Source organism: Malus domestica, chromosome 02, assembly GCF_042453785.1.
Source record: "Malus domestica chromosome 02, GDT2T_hap1".
Classification (NCBI taxonomy): Eukaryota; Viridiplantae; Streptophyta; class Magnoliopsida; order Rosales; family Rosaceae; genus Malus; species Malus domestica.
Genome location: NC_091662.1, coordinates 36,998,596 through 37,012,890, shown reverse-complemented (window position 1 = coordinate 37,012,890; position 14,295 = coordinate 36,998,596). Strand labels below are relative to the sequence as shown.

The 14,295-nt window shown below is 42.6% G+C and overlaps 2 protein-coding genes across 24 annotated transcripts; one reads left to right on the top strand and one right to left on the bottom strand.

Annotated features, from left to right (window-relative positions):
• Window positions 1-6,314: 6,314 nt before the first annotated feature.
• LOC139193986 (uncharacterized) lies at window positions 6,315-7,506 on the top strand. 23 transcript variants are annotated; one of them, XR_011578591.1, is made up of 6 exons: window positions 6,315-6,403; window positions 6,542-6,639; window positions 6,724-6,821; window positions 6,906-7,003; window positions 7,087-7,184; window positions 7,360-7,506. XR_011578591.1 is itself a non-coding variant. In XM_070817957.1 (5 exons), the coding sequence occupies exons 1-5, from the start codon at window positions 6,378-6,380 to the stop codon at window positions 7,465-7,467; spliced, it is 423 nt and encodes a 140-aa protein (XP_070674058.1). In that variant the 5' UTR covers window positions 6,315-6,377; the 3' UTR covers window positions 7,468-7,506. The 23 variants fall into 23 exon arrangements, 2 of the variants coding, with proteins under 2 accessions (XP_070674058.1, XP_070674059.1); XR_011578592.1 differs by having other exon boundaries at window positions 7,268-7,506; XR_011578595.1 differs by having other exon boundaries at window positions 6,318-6,408; window positions 6,911-7,003; window positions 7,092-7,184.
• A 4,843-nt stretch (window positions 7,507-12,349) lies between these two features.
• LOC103413287 (zinc finger A20 and AN1 domain-containing stress-associated protein 5-like) lies at window positions 12,350-13,393 on the bottom strand. Its single transcript, XM_008351764.4, has one exon. The coding sequence runs from the start codon at window positions 13,123-13,125 to the stop codon at window positions 12,616-12,618; it is 510 nt and encodes a 169-aa protein (XP_008349986.3). The 5' UTR covers window positions 13,126-13,393; the 3' UTR covers window positions 12,350-12,615.
• Between the last annotated feature and the right edge of the window lie 902 nt (window positions 13,394-14,295).

The window sequence follows — 14,295 nt, the reverse complement described above, 5'->3', positions numbered from 1 at the left end:
CAAACTCCCCTAAACGATGAAGACTAAACACAACTCTTCGGGCACGTTTGTTTGACAGGATTCGCTGGGACTGGACTGGACTGGACTAGACTATAGTCCGGTGTTTGGTGGGCACCGGGATTAGCTTTAATGAGCTTAGGTGGGATTCGCTAGGACTAAGGGGGGGCTTAGCCGTTCTTCACGAGGGACCCCAATTTCGGGCGGACTCGTAAGCCAGAGAAACCATCGACAGATTTTCTGCGTCTTCCCACATCCCACATCCCACATCGTCCTCATCTCTGCGTCTGCCCTCGTCGTCGTCCTTGCCGTGCTCCCACATCGTCCTCACGCTCATCGTCGTCCTTACAGCATCTGGTCGCTGTCATCTGCCTCAAGTTGGTAAGCTTCGAATCTTCGATTTTTTTCGTCGATTTGTGTGGATTTGTTTGTGATATTAACTGAGGTTTATTTGATTTTTTTGTTTTGGGTTTGAGAAATTCATAATATACAAGTGGATTTGCAATTGAACAAATTAGGGTTTTGATATTTAGGTGAAATTGAGATTAGAATTTGGGGTTTTCATAAGATGAAATTGAGATTAGTCTCAGGTGTGTGCTCTCTGTGTGTGTGTTTGTGTGTACTGTGTGTAATTTGTCTGTGTGTTTGTGTGTGTGTGAGTGTGTTTGTGTGTGTGTGTGTGTGTGTGTGTAATCTGTGTGTAACCTGTGTAATCTCTGTGTGTGTGTGTGTGAGTTGTGTGTGTAACCTGTGTGTGAGTTGTGTGTGTAAAATGTGTGTGTAATCTATCCGTGTGTGTGTGTGTGTAATATGTGTGTAACCTGTGTAATCTGTGTGTGTGTGTGTGTGTGAGTTGTGTGTGTAACCTGTGTGTGAGTTGTGTGTGTAAAATGTGTGTGTAATCTGTCCGTGTGTGTGTGTGTGTGTAATCTGTGTTTGTGTGTATGTGTGTGAGTTGTGTGTGTAACCTGTGTGTGTAAAATATGTGTGTGTGAGTTGTGTGTGTAAAATGTGTGTGTGAGTGTGTGTGTAATCTGTCCGTGTATGTGTGTGTAATCTGTCCGTGTATGTGTGTGTAATCTGTGTTTGTGTGTGTATGTGAGTGTGTGTGTGTGTGTGTGAGTGTGTTTGTGTGTGTGTAACCTGTGTGGGTGTGAGTGTGTAACCTGTGTGAGTGTGAGTGTATGAGTGTGTTGCACTCTGTCCGTGTGTGTGTGTGTGTGTGATTGTGTTTGTGTGTGTGTGTGTGTGTGTGAGTATAAAAACGGAGTGTGTGTGTGAGGGTAAGAGTGTGTTGCACTCTGTCCCCGTGTGTGTGTGTGTGTGTGACTGTGTTTGTGTGTGAGTGTGAGTGTAAGTGTGAGTGTGAGTGTGTGTGAGTGTGAGTGTGTGTGTGAGTGTAAAAACGGAATGTGTGTGTGAGTGTATGAGTGTGTTGCACTCTGTCCCCGTGTGTGTGTGTGTGTGACTGTGTTTGTATGTGTGAGTGTGTGTGTGTGTGTGTGTGTGTGTGTGTGTGAGTATAAAACGGAGTGTGTGTGAGAGGGTAAGAGTGTGTTGCATTCTGTCCCCGTGTGTGTGTGTGTGTGACTGTGTTTATGTGTGAGTGTGAGTGTGTGTGTGTGTGTGTGACTGTAAAAACGGAGTGTGTGTGTGAGTGTATGAGTGTGTTGCACTCTGTCCCCGTGTGTGTGTGTGTGTGACTGTGTTTGTGTTTGTGTGTGAGTGTGAGTGTGAGTGTGAGTGTGTGTGTGTGTGTGTGTGTGTGTGTGTGTGAGTGTAAAAACGGAGTGTGTGTGTGAGTGTATGAGTGTGTTGCACTCTGTCCCCGTGTGTGTGTGTGTAACTGTGTTTGTGTGTGTGAGTGTGTGTGTGTGTGTGTGTGTGTGTGTGTGTGTGTGTGTGTGTGTGAGTATAAAAACGGAGTGTGTGTGTGAGGATAAGAGTGTGTTGCACTGTCCCCGTGTGTGTGTGTGTGTGTGTGTGTGACTGTGTTTGTGTGTGAGTGTGAGTGTGAGTGTGTGTGTGTGAGTGTAAAAACGGAGTGTGTGTGTGAGTGTATGAGTGTGTTGCACTCTGTCCCCGTGTGTGTGCGTGTATGACTGTGTTTGTGTGTGAGTGTGAGTGTGAGTGTGAGTGTGAGTGTGTTTGTGTTTGTGTGTGTGTGTGTAATCTGTGTTTGTGTGTGTAACCTGTTTATGTGTGTGTGTGTGTGTGTGACTGTGTGAGTGTATGAGTGTGTTGCACTCTGCCCGTGTGTGTGTGTGTGAGTGTGTTTGTGTGTGAGTGTGAGTGTGAGTGTGTTTGTGTGTGTGTAACCTGTTTGTGTGAGTGTGTGTGTGTGAGTGTATGAGTGTGAGTGTGTGTGAGTGTTTGACTGTGAGTGTGTGTGTGTGTGTGTATTTTGCACATTTGTCCCTGCAGATCATACTGACATAGCTAACGAACTTGAAGAAATGGGTCATATGGATCAAATTGATGCATTGTCTCTTGTTGATGCACAAAATCAGCGAAGACTTTGGTACAACAGAAAGTGTCAGGTTTTGTGACCTTCGCTTGGTTGCTTCCGTCACTAGTGAGGATAAGTACGTAAATGAATAGAGACAGAGAAGCAAACACAGGATGTACGTGGTTCACCCAGATTGGCTACGTCCACGGAGTAGAGGAGTTCTTATTAGTAGTGAAGGGCTTACACAAGTACAAAGGATCAAGCTCTCAATTTAGTGAGTTCTTGTGAATGATTTAACACAAAATGGCATTAGGCAATATTGTGGGGGAATGACCCCTATTTATAGAAAAACTTGTAGCTTTGTCACATTGACATGTGTCATGTTATGATTGGTTCTTGATGTCGACACGTGCTGCGCTCTGATTGGCTTCTAATCTTGACACGTGTCGAGTAGTGATTGGCCTCCTGGTCGGAGGGGAACTCTTCTGGGTCCTTGACAGTATAGCGTTGGCCGGTGCTCGGTAGTTTCGGGATTGGTCAAGTATGGTACAAACAGTGCTCCCCTAAGTTCCCGAGTGAGGAAAACTCCTCGGTTGGGGACTTGCAAGATCCAATCCCTTGAGTAATCACGAAACTTCTAAGTACCGAAGTGTGGTCTGATCTTCATCTGCCCTTCTCTGGAAGTACCTTTCCTCCATCCGGGAATGGTGTATTTAGCTGATGTTGACGCACAAGGTAATGTATCAATTTCACTTGAAGCTTAGTTGTAGTTTCGGGCTTAGTCAAGTGTGATACAAACCCTATAGTAGGAGTCCCCCAAGTCGCCGAGCTAGGAGATCTGCCGAAAGAGGTGACAGACAAGGTAAGCAGTCAAACTTCCAAGTAAGCAACCCAGGATCAGAGGTTTGACTTCGGCTTCCGGTTGATTGTTCTCCTTCTCCTTGTCTCTCATTCAACTGCCAGGATAAGGAGAAGCAAATGGATAAGAGATGATATGAGATACTTTTGCTTTTGAAGAAGTAACTTTCCACAAGCTTATTCTTGAACTGTGCTTGAGGGTTTTCTGGTGCCCTTCAGAGTATAAGGCCGACTCAAAAATTTGAGGGTCAAAACAAGTCCATCAAATCTAGAGTACGTTCGACCTTGATGATATGGGATACTTTTGCTGTTGACGGAATAATGAATGTGGTATGGAAAGGTGTCGTGCTGTAGTGATCTGTTTCAGCTCACCGTTGAACCTTCTGCTTCAATCTTTTGCATGGCAGAAGTGGTGTGCAACCTTTGCATTTAAATGGTCCTTCAGAACATTCCTTCATAGTGACTCATCCACGCTTGGCAGCTTCAGTGTAAAGAGCCAATATCTGATCAACTGTCATGAGGTATTTGCCGGTGGAATTCGTGACCTTGACAGCAGTTGAGGATGAGTACTCGAGAGCAATGCTAAGTAAGCAACCAGGCAAAGGCTCCAGGCAGTCAGTTCCAAATTGGAGGTTTGATTTCAGGTTCCGACTGACTGCTCTCTTTCTCCTTGTCCTGCAGGTGTGGACAAGGACAAAGACAAAGATAGGGAGAAAGCATGATATGGGATACTCTTGCTTTCGACCCTGATGATATGAGATACTCTTGTTCTTGTTGTGGCTTATTTGCTGAGGTATTATCGGGGGGAAATAAAGCTGAGTATTTCGAGAGGTTATGTTGAGGGTGCCTTTTCGAATGCGAGAAAGGGTTGAGCATTTTTGCAGGTTTGCCTGTCCGTTGAGGAGGGAGGTCAATGTATATAAGGATTTCCCAATAACAAGTAGTAATGATATTCCTTTACCCTTCTTGGTCACAGCAATGTAGTGGGAGCTGCCAGTTTCACGTGTTTTAATTTTGTCAGAGCACTTTGAAAAAGTGGTATGTGGTATCTGGAAAGCTGATGTTACGTGTGAAGATTACAGACAAGCTTTATCTAAGGAAATCTGGCTCTCGAAGTTCTGAGAGTTGTGCCTCTTCGGTTTTCGAACAAGCAATCCCGTCGAGGATCTGACTCTCGAGATTCGGAAAGCGGTGCTACTCCGGTTTTTGAGAAAGTAATTATGTTGGGAGTCTTTTCTCGAATGTGAGTAAAGGTTGGACGTTCTTGCCAACCTGTCTTGCCGCAAAACACGGAGGTCGACACACATAGGGACTTTCCAGTTGTCAAGCAGTGGTGCTGTTCCTTTACCCTTATGGGTAATAGTAGGGTAGCTGGAACTTCAAAATTCTCGTGCCTAAACTTTGTCAGAGGTCTTTGATAAAGTTATATGTGGTACTCGAGGAGTTGATGGTGCATATGGAGAGCGGTGATTGAACAGTAAGATTCACGTGCTTTCTACTTCACCAGAAATCTTCGACAGATTGCCCGTAATTTCCGCAAAGCTGAGTGTGCATGTGACAGGTGCTGACGAGGCTGAAAAAGCAGGTGCTTCTTCGATTTCTGAGATCGGCCCTCGTGGTCTCTGAGCAGCCCAGCTTTTGAGAAAGCAAACGCCTCTTCGATTTCTGAAGCTCCGTCGAGTGCAGATTTTTATAGAGGCTGGCATTAAGTTCCACAGCACACTTGAATCTCTACCAGTAGAAGCTCATTTCTTGCACTTCTAAGATCTTGATTTGTCTGACCTCTTCCCTCTTCAACACATTTGAAAATGTCTGGACCCTCCGACCGTCGTTTTGACTTGAACCTTGGAGAAGAGACAGCCACGCCTTCTCCAGACAACATATGGCGCCCATCCTTCATATCCCCTACTGGTCCTCTTACCGTTGGGGATTCTGTGATGAAGAATGATATGACCGCTGCAGTGGTGGCCAGGAACCTTCTCACTCCCAAAGATAACAGACTACTTTCCAAACGGTCTGATGAGTTGGCTGTTAAGGACTCTCTGGCTCTTAGTGTTCAGTGTGCAGGTTCTGTGTCTAATATGGCCCAACGCCTATTTGCTAGAACCCGCCAAGTTGAATCATTGGCTGCTGAAATGATGAGTCTCAAACAGGAGATTAGAGGGCTCAAGCATGAGAATAAGCAGTTGCACCGGCTCGCCCATGACTATGCTACAAACATGAAGAGGAAGCTTGACCAGATGAAGGAATCTGATGGTAAGGTTTTACTTGATCATCAGCGGTTTGTGGGTTTGTTCCAAAGGCATTTATTGCCTTCGTCCTCTGGGGCTGTACCTGGTAATGAAGCTTCAAATGATGAACCTCCAATGCCTCCTCCTTCTGGGGTTTTGTCAAGTACTGAGGCTCCGGATAACCACCCTCCGGTGCTTTCTCTTTCTGGGGCTCTACCGACTGCTGAGACTTCCCCTAAGCAACCTTTGTGAAGGCTCCCTTTTGTTTGTTTATTTTGACTCATGTATATGTACATATTTGTGGCTTATCGAAAATATTAATAAATAAGCTTTGCTTCATTTCAACATATTGTGTTAAATACACCAAAGCCTTCTTCATAAAGTTCTTTGAATTTTTGCTTTTGTTGAAACCTGTATTGTTGAAGCTTTGTGAGTGAAGCATGTAGTTTGAGGTAGTGTTCCCTTAATTTCCCGAGTGAGGAAAACTTCTCGGTTGGAGACTTGAAAAATCCAAGTCACTGAGTGGTTGTGAGACTGCCGAGTATCAAGGTGCAGTAGCATATGGTGGGAGTCCCCCAAGTCTTCAGGCGAAGAGAGTTGCCGAATGAGGTGTCTAGCTAGTAGTCAATGTCATGAGTAGGAAAACTTCACTTGTTTCTTTTCGAAGTGGTAACCCAGGGCTCTTTCTTCATATATTGTTTTTTGTTATGAAGATGTGTTAGGCCCAAAGAAGTGGAGGCCTAGGCCCTTTTTTTTTTTTTTTTTTTTTTTTACTCCCTCCCTTTTTCTTTGGAATGTTTATACAGATATCTATAATGTGGCCTTTGTCATGATTTTGGAGGATGGGTGTATTCGAATCCAATGAGGGGTAGGGTATGACTCATTATCATGTGCCATGATTTTGTCTTCCTTTAGCTTTTTTTTTTTTACTTTGCTTTACCATTTTTGCTTTCCTTTAGTCTTCCTTTAGCTTTTCTTCAATATAACACCATTTTCTGTGGCTCAGATCGCAAAACCATCTTCATGAAAGTTGTTCCTTAGCTCGTGAACTACAACATATCCGAATTGGAGATCCATCGGAGCAGTACAACTCCAGAAATTCAGGTATGATGAGTGATTGTTCGTCATTTGTATATCAACGCGTCAGACTTGTTGTGAGCTTCAAAAACTCCATTTTCTCTTGCTCAGATCAACATACTTTCTTCATCGAAGTTGTTCCTTAACTTGTGAACTACAACATATCCAAATTTGAGGTCCCTCGGAGCAGTATAACTCCAGAAATCCAGGTATGATGAGTGACTGTTTATCATTTGTCTGTCAACCCCGTCAGATTTGTTGTGAGCTTTGAAACTCTATTTTCTCTTTCTCAGATCAGCATGCTTTCTTCATTGAAGTTGTTCCTCAGCTTGTGAACTACAACATATCCAAATTTGAGATCCCTCGGAGCAGTATAACTCCAGAAATCCAGGTATGATGAATGACTGGTTATTATTTTTCTGTCAACCCGTCAGATTTGTTGTGAGCTTTGAAACTCTATTTTCTCTTGCTCAGATCAGCATGCTTTCTTCATTGAAGTTGTTCCTCAGATTGTGAACTACAACATATCCAAATTTGAGATCCCTCGGAGCAGTATAACTCCAGAAATCCAGGTATGATGAATGACTGGTTATTATTTTTCTGTCAACCCGTCAGATTTGTTGTGAGCTTTGAAACTCTATTTTCTCTTGTTCAGATCGGTATGCTTTCTTCATTGAAGTTGTTCCTCATCGTCTCTTTCATAACATATCAAAAATTCAGAATGAACTAATGGTTAAATATTTCCAGATCTTCGAAACATCACAGCAGCTTCGAAATCTGCAAGAATCCGACTGTCATGTTTGGAGCTTCAACACTTTAATTTCCGTCGCTCAAACAGAAATGGTTCCTTCTTGAAAGTTGTTCATATGCTCAAGAACTATAGGGTGTCCAAAATTCAGCTCCATTGGAGAAGAGCAGAGGTTGCAGAAATTTGATAGATGAAAGGAGGCGGAAGAGGGAGAGAGAGAAAAAGTCTCTTGGGTTGGATTTCTATTTTGGGGCAGATTCCAATTTTTGTAGCACCTTCATTATTGATGAATTGCTTGTACTTTTGTCCATTATGAAACTTGGGACTTTGGCTTGTTGTTGGATCTATTATAATATGTTTGGGAACATATATAAGTGAATAAATAAGAAGGAAAATTTTGGGCCCTTGTGGGTGTAAAACAAAAAATGTTTATGTTTACCCAAGTGTTTTTGTACAAGTTCAAGGGCATCTTGGGTTTTGTGAACAAAATTTGTTTATTTGGAGCAAGGTTTTGTGTTGAAGCTTTGTAGGTGAAGCTTTGGTGTTGAAGCTTTCTAGGTGAAGCTTTGATGGTGAAGCTTTGTAGATGAAGCTTTGTAGATGAAGCCTTCTAGGTGAAGCTTTGATGGTGAAGCTTTGATGGTGAAAGTATGTAGATGGAGCTTTCTAGGTGAAGCTTTTTTAGGTGAAGCTGTGTAGGTGAAGCTTTTTTAAATGAAGCTTTTCGGGTGAAGTTTTTTGGGTGAAGTTTTGTGGGTGAAGCTTTTTAGGTGAAGCTTTGTGGGTGAAGCTTTTTTAGGTGAAGCTGTTTGGGTGAAGCTTTTTGGAGGTGAAGTTTTTTTTTTTTTGGGTGAAGCTTTTTGGGTGAAACTTTTTGGATGAAGCTTTGATGGTGAAGCTTTGTAGATGAAGCTTTGTAGATGAAGCTTTCTAGGTGAAGCTTTGATGGTGAAAGTATGTAGAGGGAGCTTTCTAGGTGAAGCTTTTTTAGGTGAAGCTGTGTAGGTGAAGCTTTTTTAAGTGAAGCTTTTCGGGTGATGTTTTTTGGGTGAAGCTTTGTGGGTGAAGCTTTTTAGGTGAAGCTTTGTGGGTGAAGCTTTTTTAGGTGAAGCTGTTTGGGTGAAGCTTTTTGGAGGTGAAGTTTTTTTTTTTTTTTTTTTGGGTGAAGCTTTTTTAGGTGAAGCTTTTTGGGTGAAACTTTTTGGATGAAGCTTTTTGGCTGAAGTTTTGGAGGTGAAGCTTTTCGGGTGAAGCTTTTTGGATGAAGCTGTTTGGAAAGTCGAGGTCTTCTCATTTAGGTGAGTCTGGCTTCCACCTCCCACTTGTTGATAAAGGATGGTTGTAGGGGGTTTCTCCTGATATGTCTTTGCTTCGGCGGAGGCATGGTTATAAGCCTGCGCCATCACCTCAGAGTAAGTCTTCCAAGTATTGGCATTGATCATGTATTTAAAGAAACAATCACGTAGGCCTGCCGTGAAGGCTTTGAGGGCAGTCTTGTCGTCTGCCTCGGCACACCAGAAGTATTCATGGCTGAAGCGGCCAGCATACATACGTAATGACTCGTCTGGCTTCTGGCGGATAGTGTACAGGTCATCAATTTAGAGCTCCGCCAGAGAGGGTGGAGGGGAAGAGAAGACATCGCTCTTCGTCGGTGTGCATCCGGTATGCCATGGTGGACTCAAAGAGGTTAAGGTGCTCAATCGGGTCCTCTTTCCCAGTATAAAGTTGCAAGCCAAGCTTCTGCTTTGTCTTTGCTTGAAGGGGGGTGTTGAGGATCCTCCTTGTAAGAGGGCCAGGCCTGGGTTGGTTCCAGTCAGGTATTTCAGCCTGACGTTCAGCCTTCAACTTGTTTACTTCCTCAAGAAGTTGTAGGACAAGGGGGTCCTGAGTGGAGTTATGTGCCACTGGAGCTTTCTTTCGTAAATCTCCATCTCCTCTTGGAATTAGGAAGGTTTGATCAAAGGCATGTGATTTTTCCCTGGACTCGCTGTACTGGCTTCCAGGGTATGTCTGTCGGAACACCTCTGAGTCCCCTGTACCCTCATGTCTCTCTAGGACTTGTTGCCCCTTCCCCAAGTTGGTGGCCGGCTCGGGCCGTGGCAGGGGACCGAGTCTCTCAGAAATCCTTGGGTCATTGATCTTTGAGCTTATATGGATGGAATTCTCTCGACGTTGCTTCAGGAAATCCCGACAATCGCGAAAGACGGCTTTCGATCCTTCTGCCCCTTCAGCAAAGAGGTGTCTCCCTCCGCTTCTCATGGTTCGGGTCGAAGCAACTGGGTTAAGAGAAGCCTCATGTTGATTATCAAATCGAGGGGTAATTTGTTCCCTATCAGGGATATCTATGTCGAATGCATGTGACCCTCCATGTTGGAGGGCACCCAGTTGATGGTTGACTTCCACGGGGGCAACAAGCTCGCGTGTCTGAGCTTGCCTAGCTTCGTGAAGTGTCTCGAAGAGCTTCTCATATTGCTCATGGAGGACCTCATTCCTCATTGCTATCTTGTTGTTCTGAGCTTCCAACTCATCGACTTTAGCTTGAAGAAGAACTCGTTTTCCTTCCTTCTTTCGTTGTTTCGCACTATGTGCAAGGGGGGTGTCATTCTGTGTGCTGTGGCTTCCTTCGCTTCCCATGCTGGAGAGGGATGCCTGATCAAAAGAAAGTGTACGAATGATAGAAACCAGCTTGACACAGCTGAAGAGAGTAGGAATAAGTGTCGTTTCCCACAGACGGCGCCAAATGTTGATGCACAAAATCAGCGAAGACTTTGGTACAACAGAAAGTGTCAGGTTTTGTGACCTTCGCTTGGTTGCTTCGGTCACTAGTGAGGATAAGTACGTAAATGAATAGAGACAGAGAAGCAAACACAGGATGTACGTGATTCACCCAGATTGGCTACGTCCACGGAGTAGAGGAGTTCTTATTAGTAGTGAAGGGCTTACACAAGTACAAAGGATCAAGCTCTCAATTTAGTGAGTTCTTGTGAATGATTTAACACAAAATGGCATTAGGCAATATTGTGAGGGAATGACCCCTATTTATAGAAAAACTTGTAGCTTTGTCACATTGACATGTGTCATGTTATGATTGGTTCTTGATGTCAACACGTGCTGCGCTCTGATTGGCTTCTAATCTTGACACGTGTCGAGTAGTGATTGGCCTCCTGGTCGGAGGGGAACTCTTCTGGGTCCTTGACAGTATAGCGTTGGCTGGTGCTCGGTAGTTTCGGGATTGGTCAAGTATGGTACAAACATCTCTTATTTTGGATAAACCAAAAAATGCGGGAGTCTTCAGGGCAATCAAACCGGAACTCAAGAAAGTGTTCGTCCAAAGGCTTTTAAGAGACAATGCAAGCGGATGAGTATATTATGTGTTGCCTTTTGACGTGAATGTATTTTATTAATCGTACAATCTTATGTTATGGCTTATAACTTAGCTTTGCACTATAAAGTATTTTGGCTAATGTTAACTAGGATTTTGTAAATTATGGACATCTACTTTGGAATGCTATACTTCACTGGCATTTTGTAAAATATCGTGGATGAAAGTTTAGTGAATGATGTTTTAAGAGTCAATCAATGGCAAAGATTGACTTGTCACAAGTATCTTCTTATGTACTTGTATTTGTTGAAGTTGCATGTATTGGGCACTATTCTTTTTCTTCTTTTGGGTGATAGAGTTTAAACCAAGCTACATTTGCAAATTAAACTCAACTATTTATAAATAGTATGCCCCAACTATAGTATGTCCCAATTCTATTAGCAAGTAATAGAAACAAAACAATTGTCCTCTTTTTTTAAGATTCATAATATACATGGCAAAAATATGCTCCAATTAACCCATATCATGAGTTTTGTAGCATTACTCTATTACACAATGGCAAAAATTTGTAGTCCTACTCTAAGCAAACACATATCTGGTGAACAGTTCTTTTTTTATTATCCTGCTTCTTAGTCCGAGACTGCACCAAACGCTTCACTAAGTTAGTCCAGCTTAGTCCAGTCTAAGCTAGTCCAGCTTAGTCCCTACAGCTAGTCCAGTCCGAGACAGTCCGGCGCAACAAACGCACCCTTCAAGTCTTCGGTATTATGTCACATACATGTTTACACACATTCACATTAACTTAAACACCAAACCAAATCTCCACTTTGGCTTCTATGTAGCTCTCATCATTAATTGAGGAAACTTTAACAAAAAAATTTCGATACTGTTTATTTTAACAAAAAATCACATTTTTACATTAAAAAATCAACACTGATATTATTTACCTTATACTTTATTTTGTCTTTTTCGTTGCAGCTCAAAATTTTATTTTTCATTAGTTTTTTTTTAATTGAGACATGGTTATAAGCTTTACTTTTTTAAATTTTATTGTTGTAAATTTCACATTTGTCAGTCAATGGTTAGTGTCAAGTTAAGCCACAGCCCTGTGTCTGACAGCTTTTCATGTCACTCAAAGGTCACAAAACGCGGGGCCCCACACGTCCGCAGTCCCGGCACCCCAATATGGCCCACCGCACAATACAGGTCATATATACACTCGCGCACTCATCGACGTCGTCTATTCTATTCTAATCACCCACCAACACACAACCTCAGCCGTTGATCTCCTCACACCTCGAGATCCCCGCCACATCTCCAACCTTTTTCATTGAAAACAGCGACCAATTATCATACGCAAATGTTCCCCCTTCACCCCTTCCCATAGGCTCTCTTTCCAACTCGCCTATGAGGCTATGCCAATCGAATTTATCGCGATAAATAAATAATTGTAAAGCCCCCATCTCGTCTCCATACCTTGGGCCCGCTGTTTCCCAACCATCACCAACTGTATTTCAAGTTGTAAATACGCGTAATGACGAAAAACACCCTGTCACTTCCTGGAATGTCAATTCAGCTGCCGCTCACAGTTTGAAGAAAAGAAAAAACAATAAAATACATTAAAACTACCCAAAAAAAAAAAGTTGAACACCGACAAACACGCCGAATATCTTAAATCATCACAATAATTTTATCATTTCCAATCCAAGAGAAAAAGTAAAAATAAGAACACGAAAAATTAAAATTTAAAAAAAAATAATTATCAGAGAGAATTTGATAAACGAAGCGATCTCTCCCCGGTCTCTGAATTTCGTTTTGGTCTCCGAGAGAAAGACGCGCCATGAGAACCGATCGAGCCACAAATTCCTCTTCAAATTTTCGCGTCACTTTTTGCGTTGCTTCATTTCTACAAAGTCAATCGATATATAAATCATCAAACCCGGACGATCTTTGCGGCCTTGACCACGGGGTTTTCTCTCGCGATGGCCTCGCGACCGGCAGCCTTATAGTCGTAACTGCACACGTGGCGATCGGAGTACCGGTGTTCGGAGCAGAAAAGCTCGCCGCACCGGCACCTGAATCCGGTCAACCCGACCTTCCTCCGACAACCGGAGCACCGATTAACCACGCGCCGATTCGGCGTTTCGTCCGATCTCGCGATCTCTGATGCCGTCGTCTTACGGCAGGTCTCGGCAGCAGCCTCGAAGCTGAAAGATGAGCTAGATCTCGGACTTTTCTCGGCTGAAAACTTCAGAATCGCCGCTGACGACGACGATGAAGTGGCGGCGGCGGCGGCGGCCGATGCGGCGTTGAGGCACTTCTGGCACATGTTGTTGGTGGATGGATTGCCGGTGACGCCGCAGTTGTTGACGCAGTGCGTTAGCGTTTCGGGGACCTTGAACTCCGTCTCTTCCTTCTCCGTTCTCTGTGCCATTTTTTTCATTCAAATTTTGAACAATCGAGAGATGGATCTCTCTCGTCTTCTCTCTTTTTTTTTTCTGTTTTTTTTCAGAGATATAGATGGATGGAAAGGAAGAAAATTGGAGGTTGTGGTTTTCTAGAGAGACAGAGAGAGAGGAAGAAAAAAGTTGTGGTTTTTAGAGAGAGAGGAGAGGAGAGGAGAGGTTTGGGTGGGCGATGGAGGAGACAGAAATGGGGGAGGGGGATAATATGAGGGAGTGAAAGGTCGGGTACTGGCGAGAAAATATGGACCACATAGAGACGCGTATCCATTTTTGCCTTTCGGTTTTACCGAAATGCCCTTCCTACTTTTCTTTTACTATTACCTTTTTGCTTAAAAAATTAAAGAAAAAGAAGGAATAATTGATTTTTTTTTGGGTTCTTGGGTGTGGTATTGCTGTATTGTAATCGGAACACGAATAGTACATTACGTGTTTTTATTTAATCGGTGAAAAGTTATATTTTTTAAATTATTAACTTTTTAACACACGTATCTTATCATTTATATAGTGATACTGAGTGTACCACACGTATTACGATCACATTGAAATTGGTTGGTTGTTTTGACGTGGATAATCGTCATTATTGAGAAAAGGTAAATATCCTGACAAAGCTTATTTTAAGGTACGGTGGGACCCTATTTTTTACCCACATGCAGCGTATTACAACATGCGGCCGTCCGATTGATTCTATTGGTTGCCCATGTTCTAATTTCTCTAGTTTTAAGGAATTCTATTATTACGATTTAAAATAATAGTTCTTAGATTGTTTATTGACAATTATTTTGATTTTATATGAAAATTTTCGTTAACATATGGATATTTTTCTCAAAAACAACCCCTTCACTTGAATTTGTAGTTTTTTCTATTTAGCGAAGATTTTTTTACGGACTGACCAAAATGATTAACAATAGACAATCTCAGTGATATTTTAAATTTCAGGGATTAAAGTGAGTAGTTATGACAATCTAGTAGCTCAAAATCGATAGAAGCTCAAAATATCGTAGATGGATTTGTTATGTTTTGATTTATAGTTTTTAATTTGCTCTAGTAATTTTTCATCAATGATACAAGGAGTATAAGAAAGCTGGTCCGGCTACAAATTGAGTGATACATGTATTATGTAAAATTTAACCATTGTAAAAATTTATTAA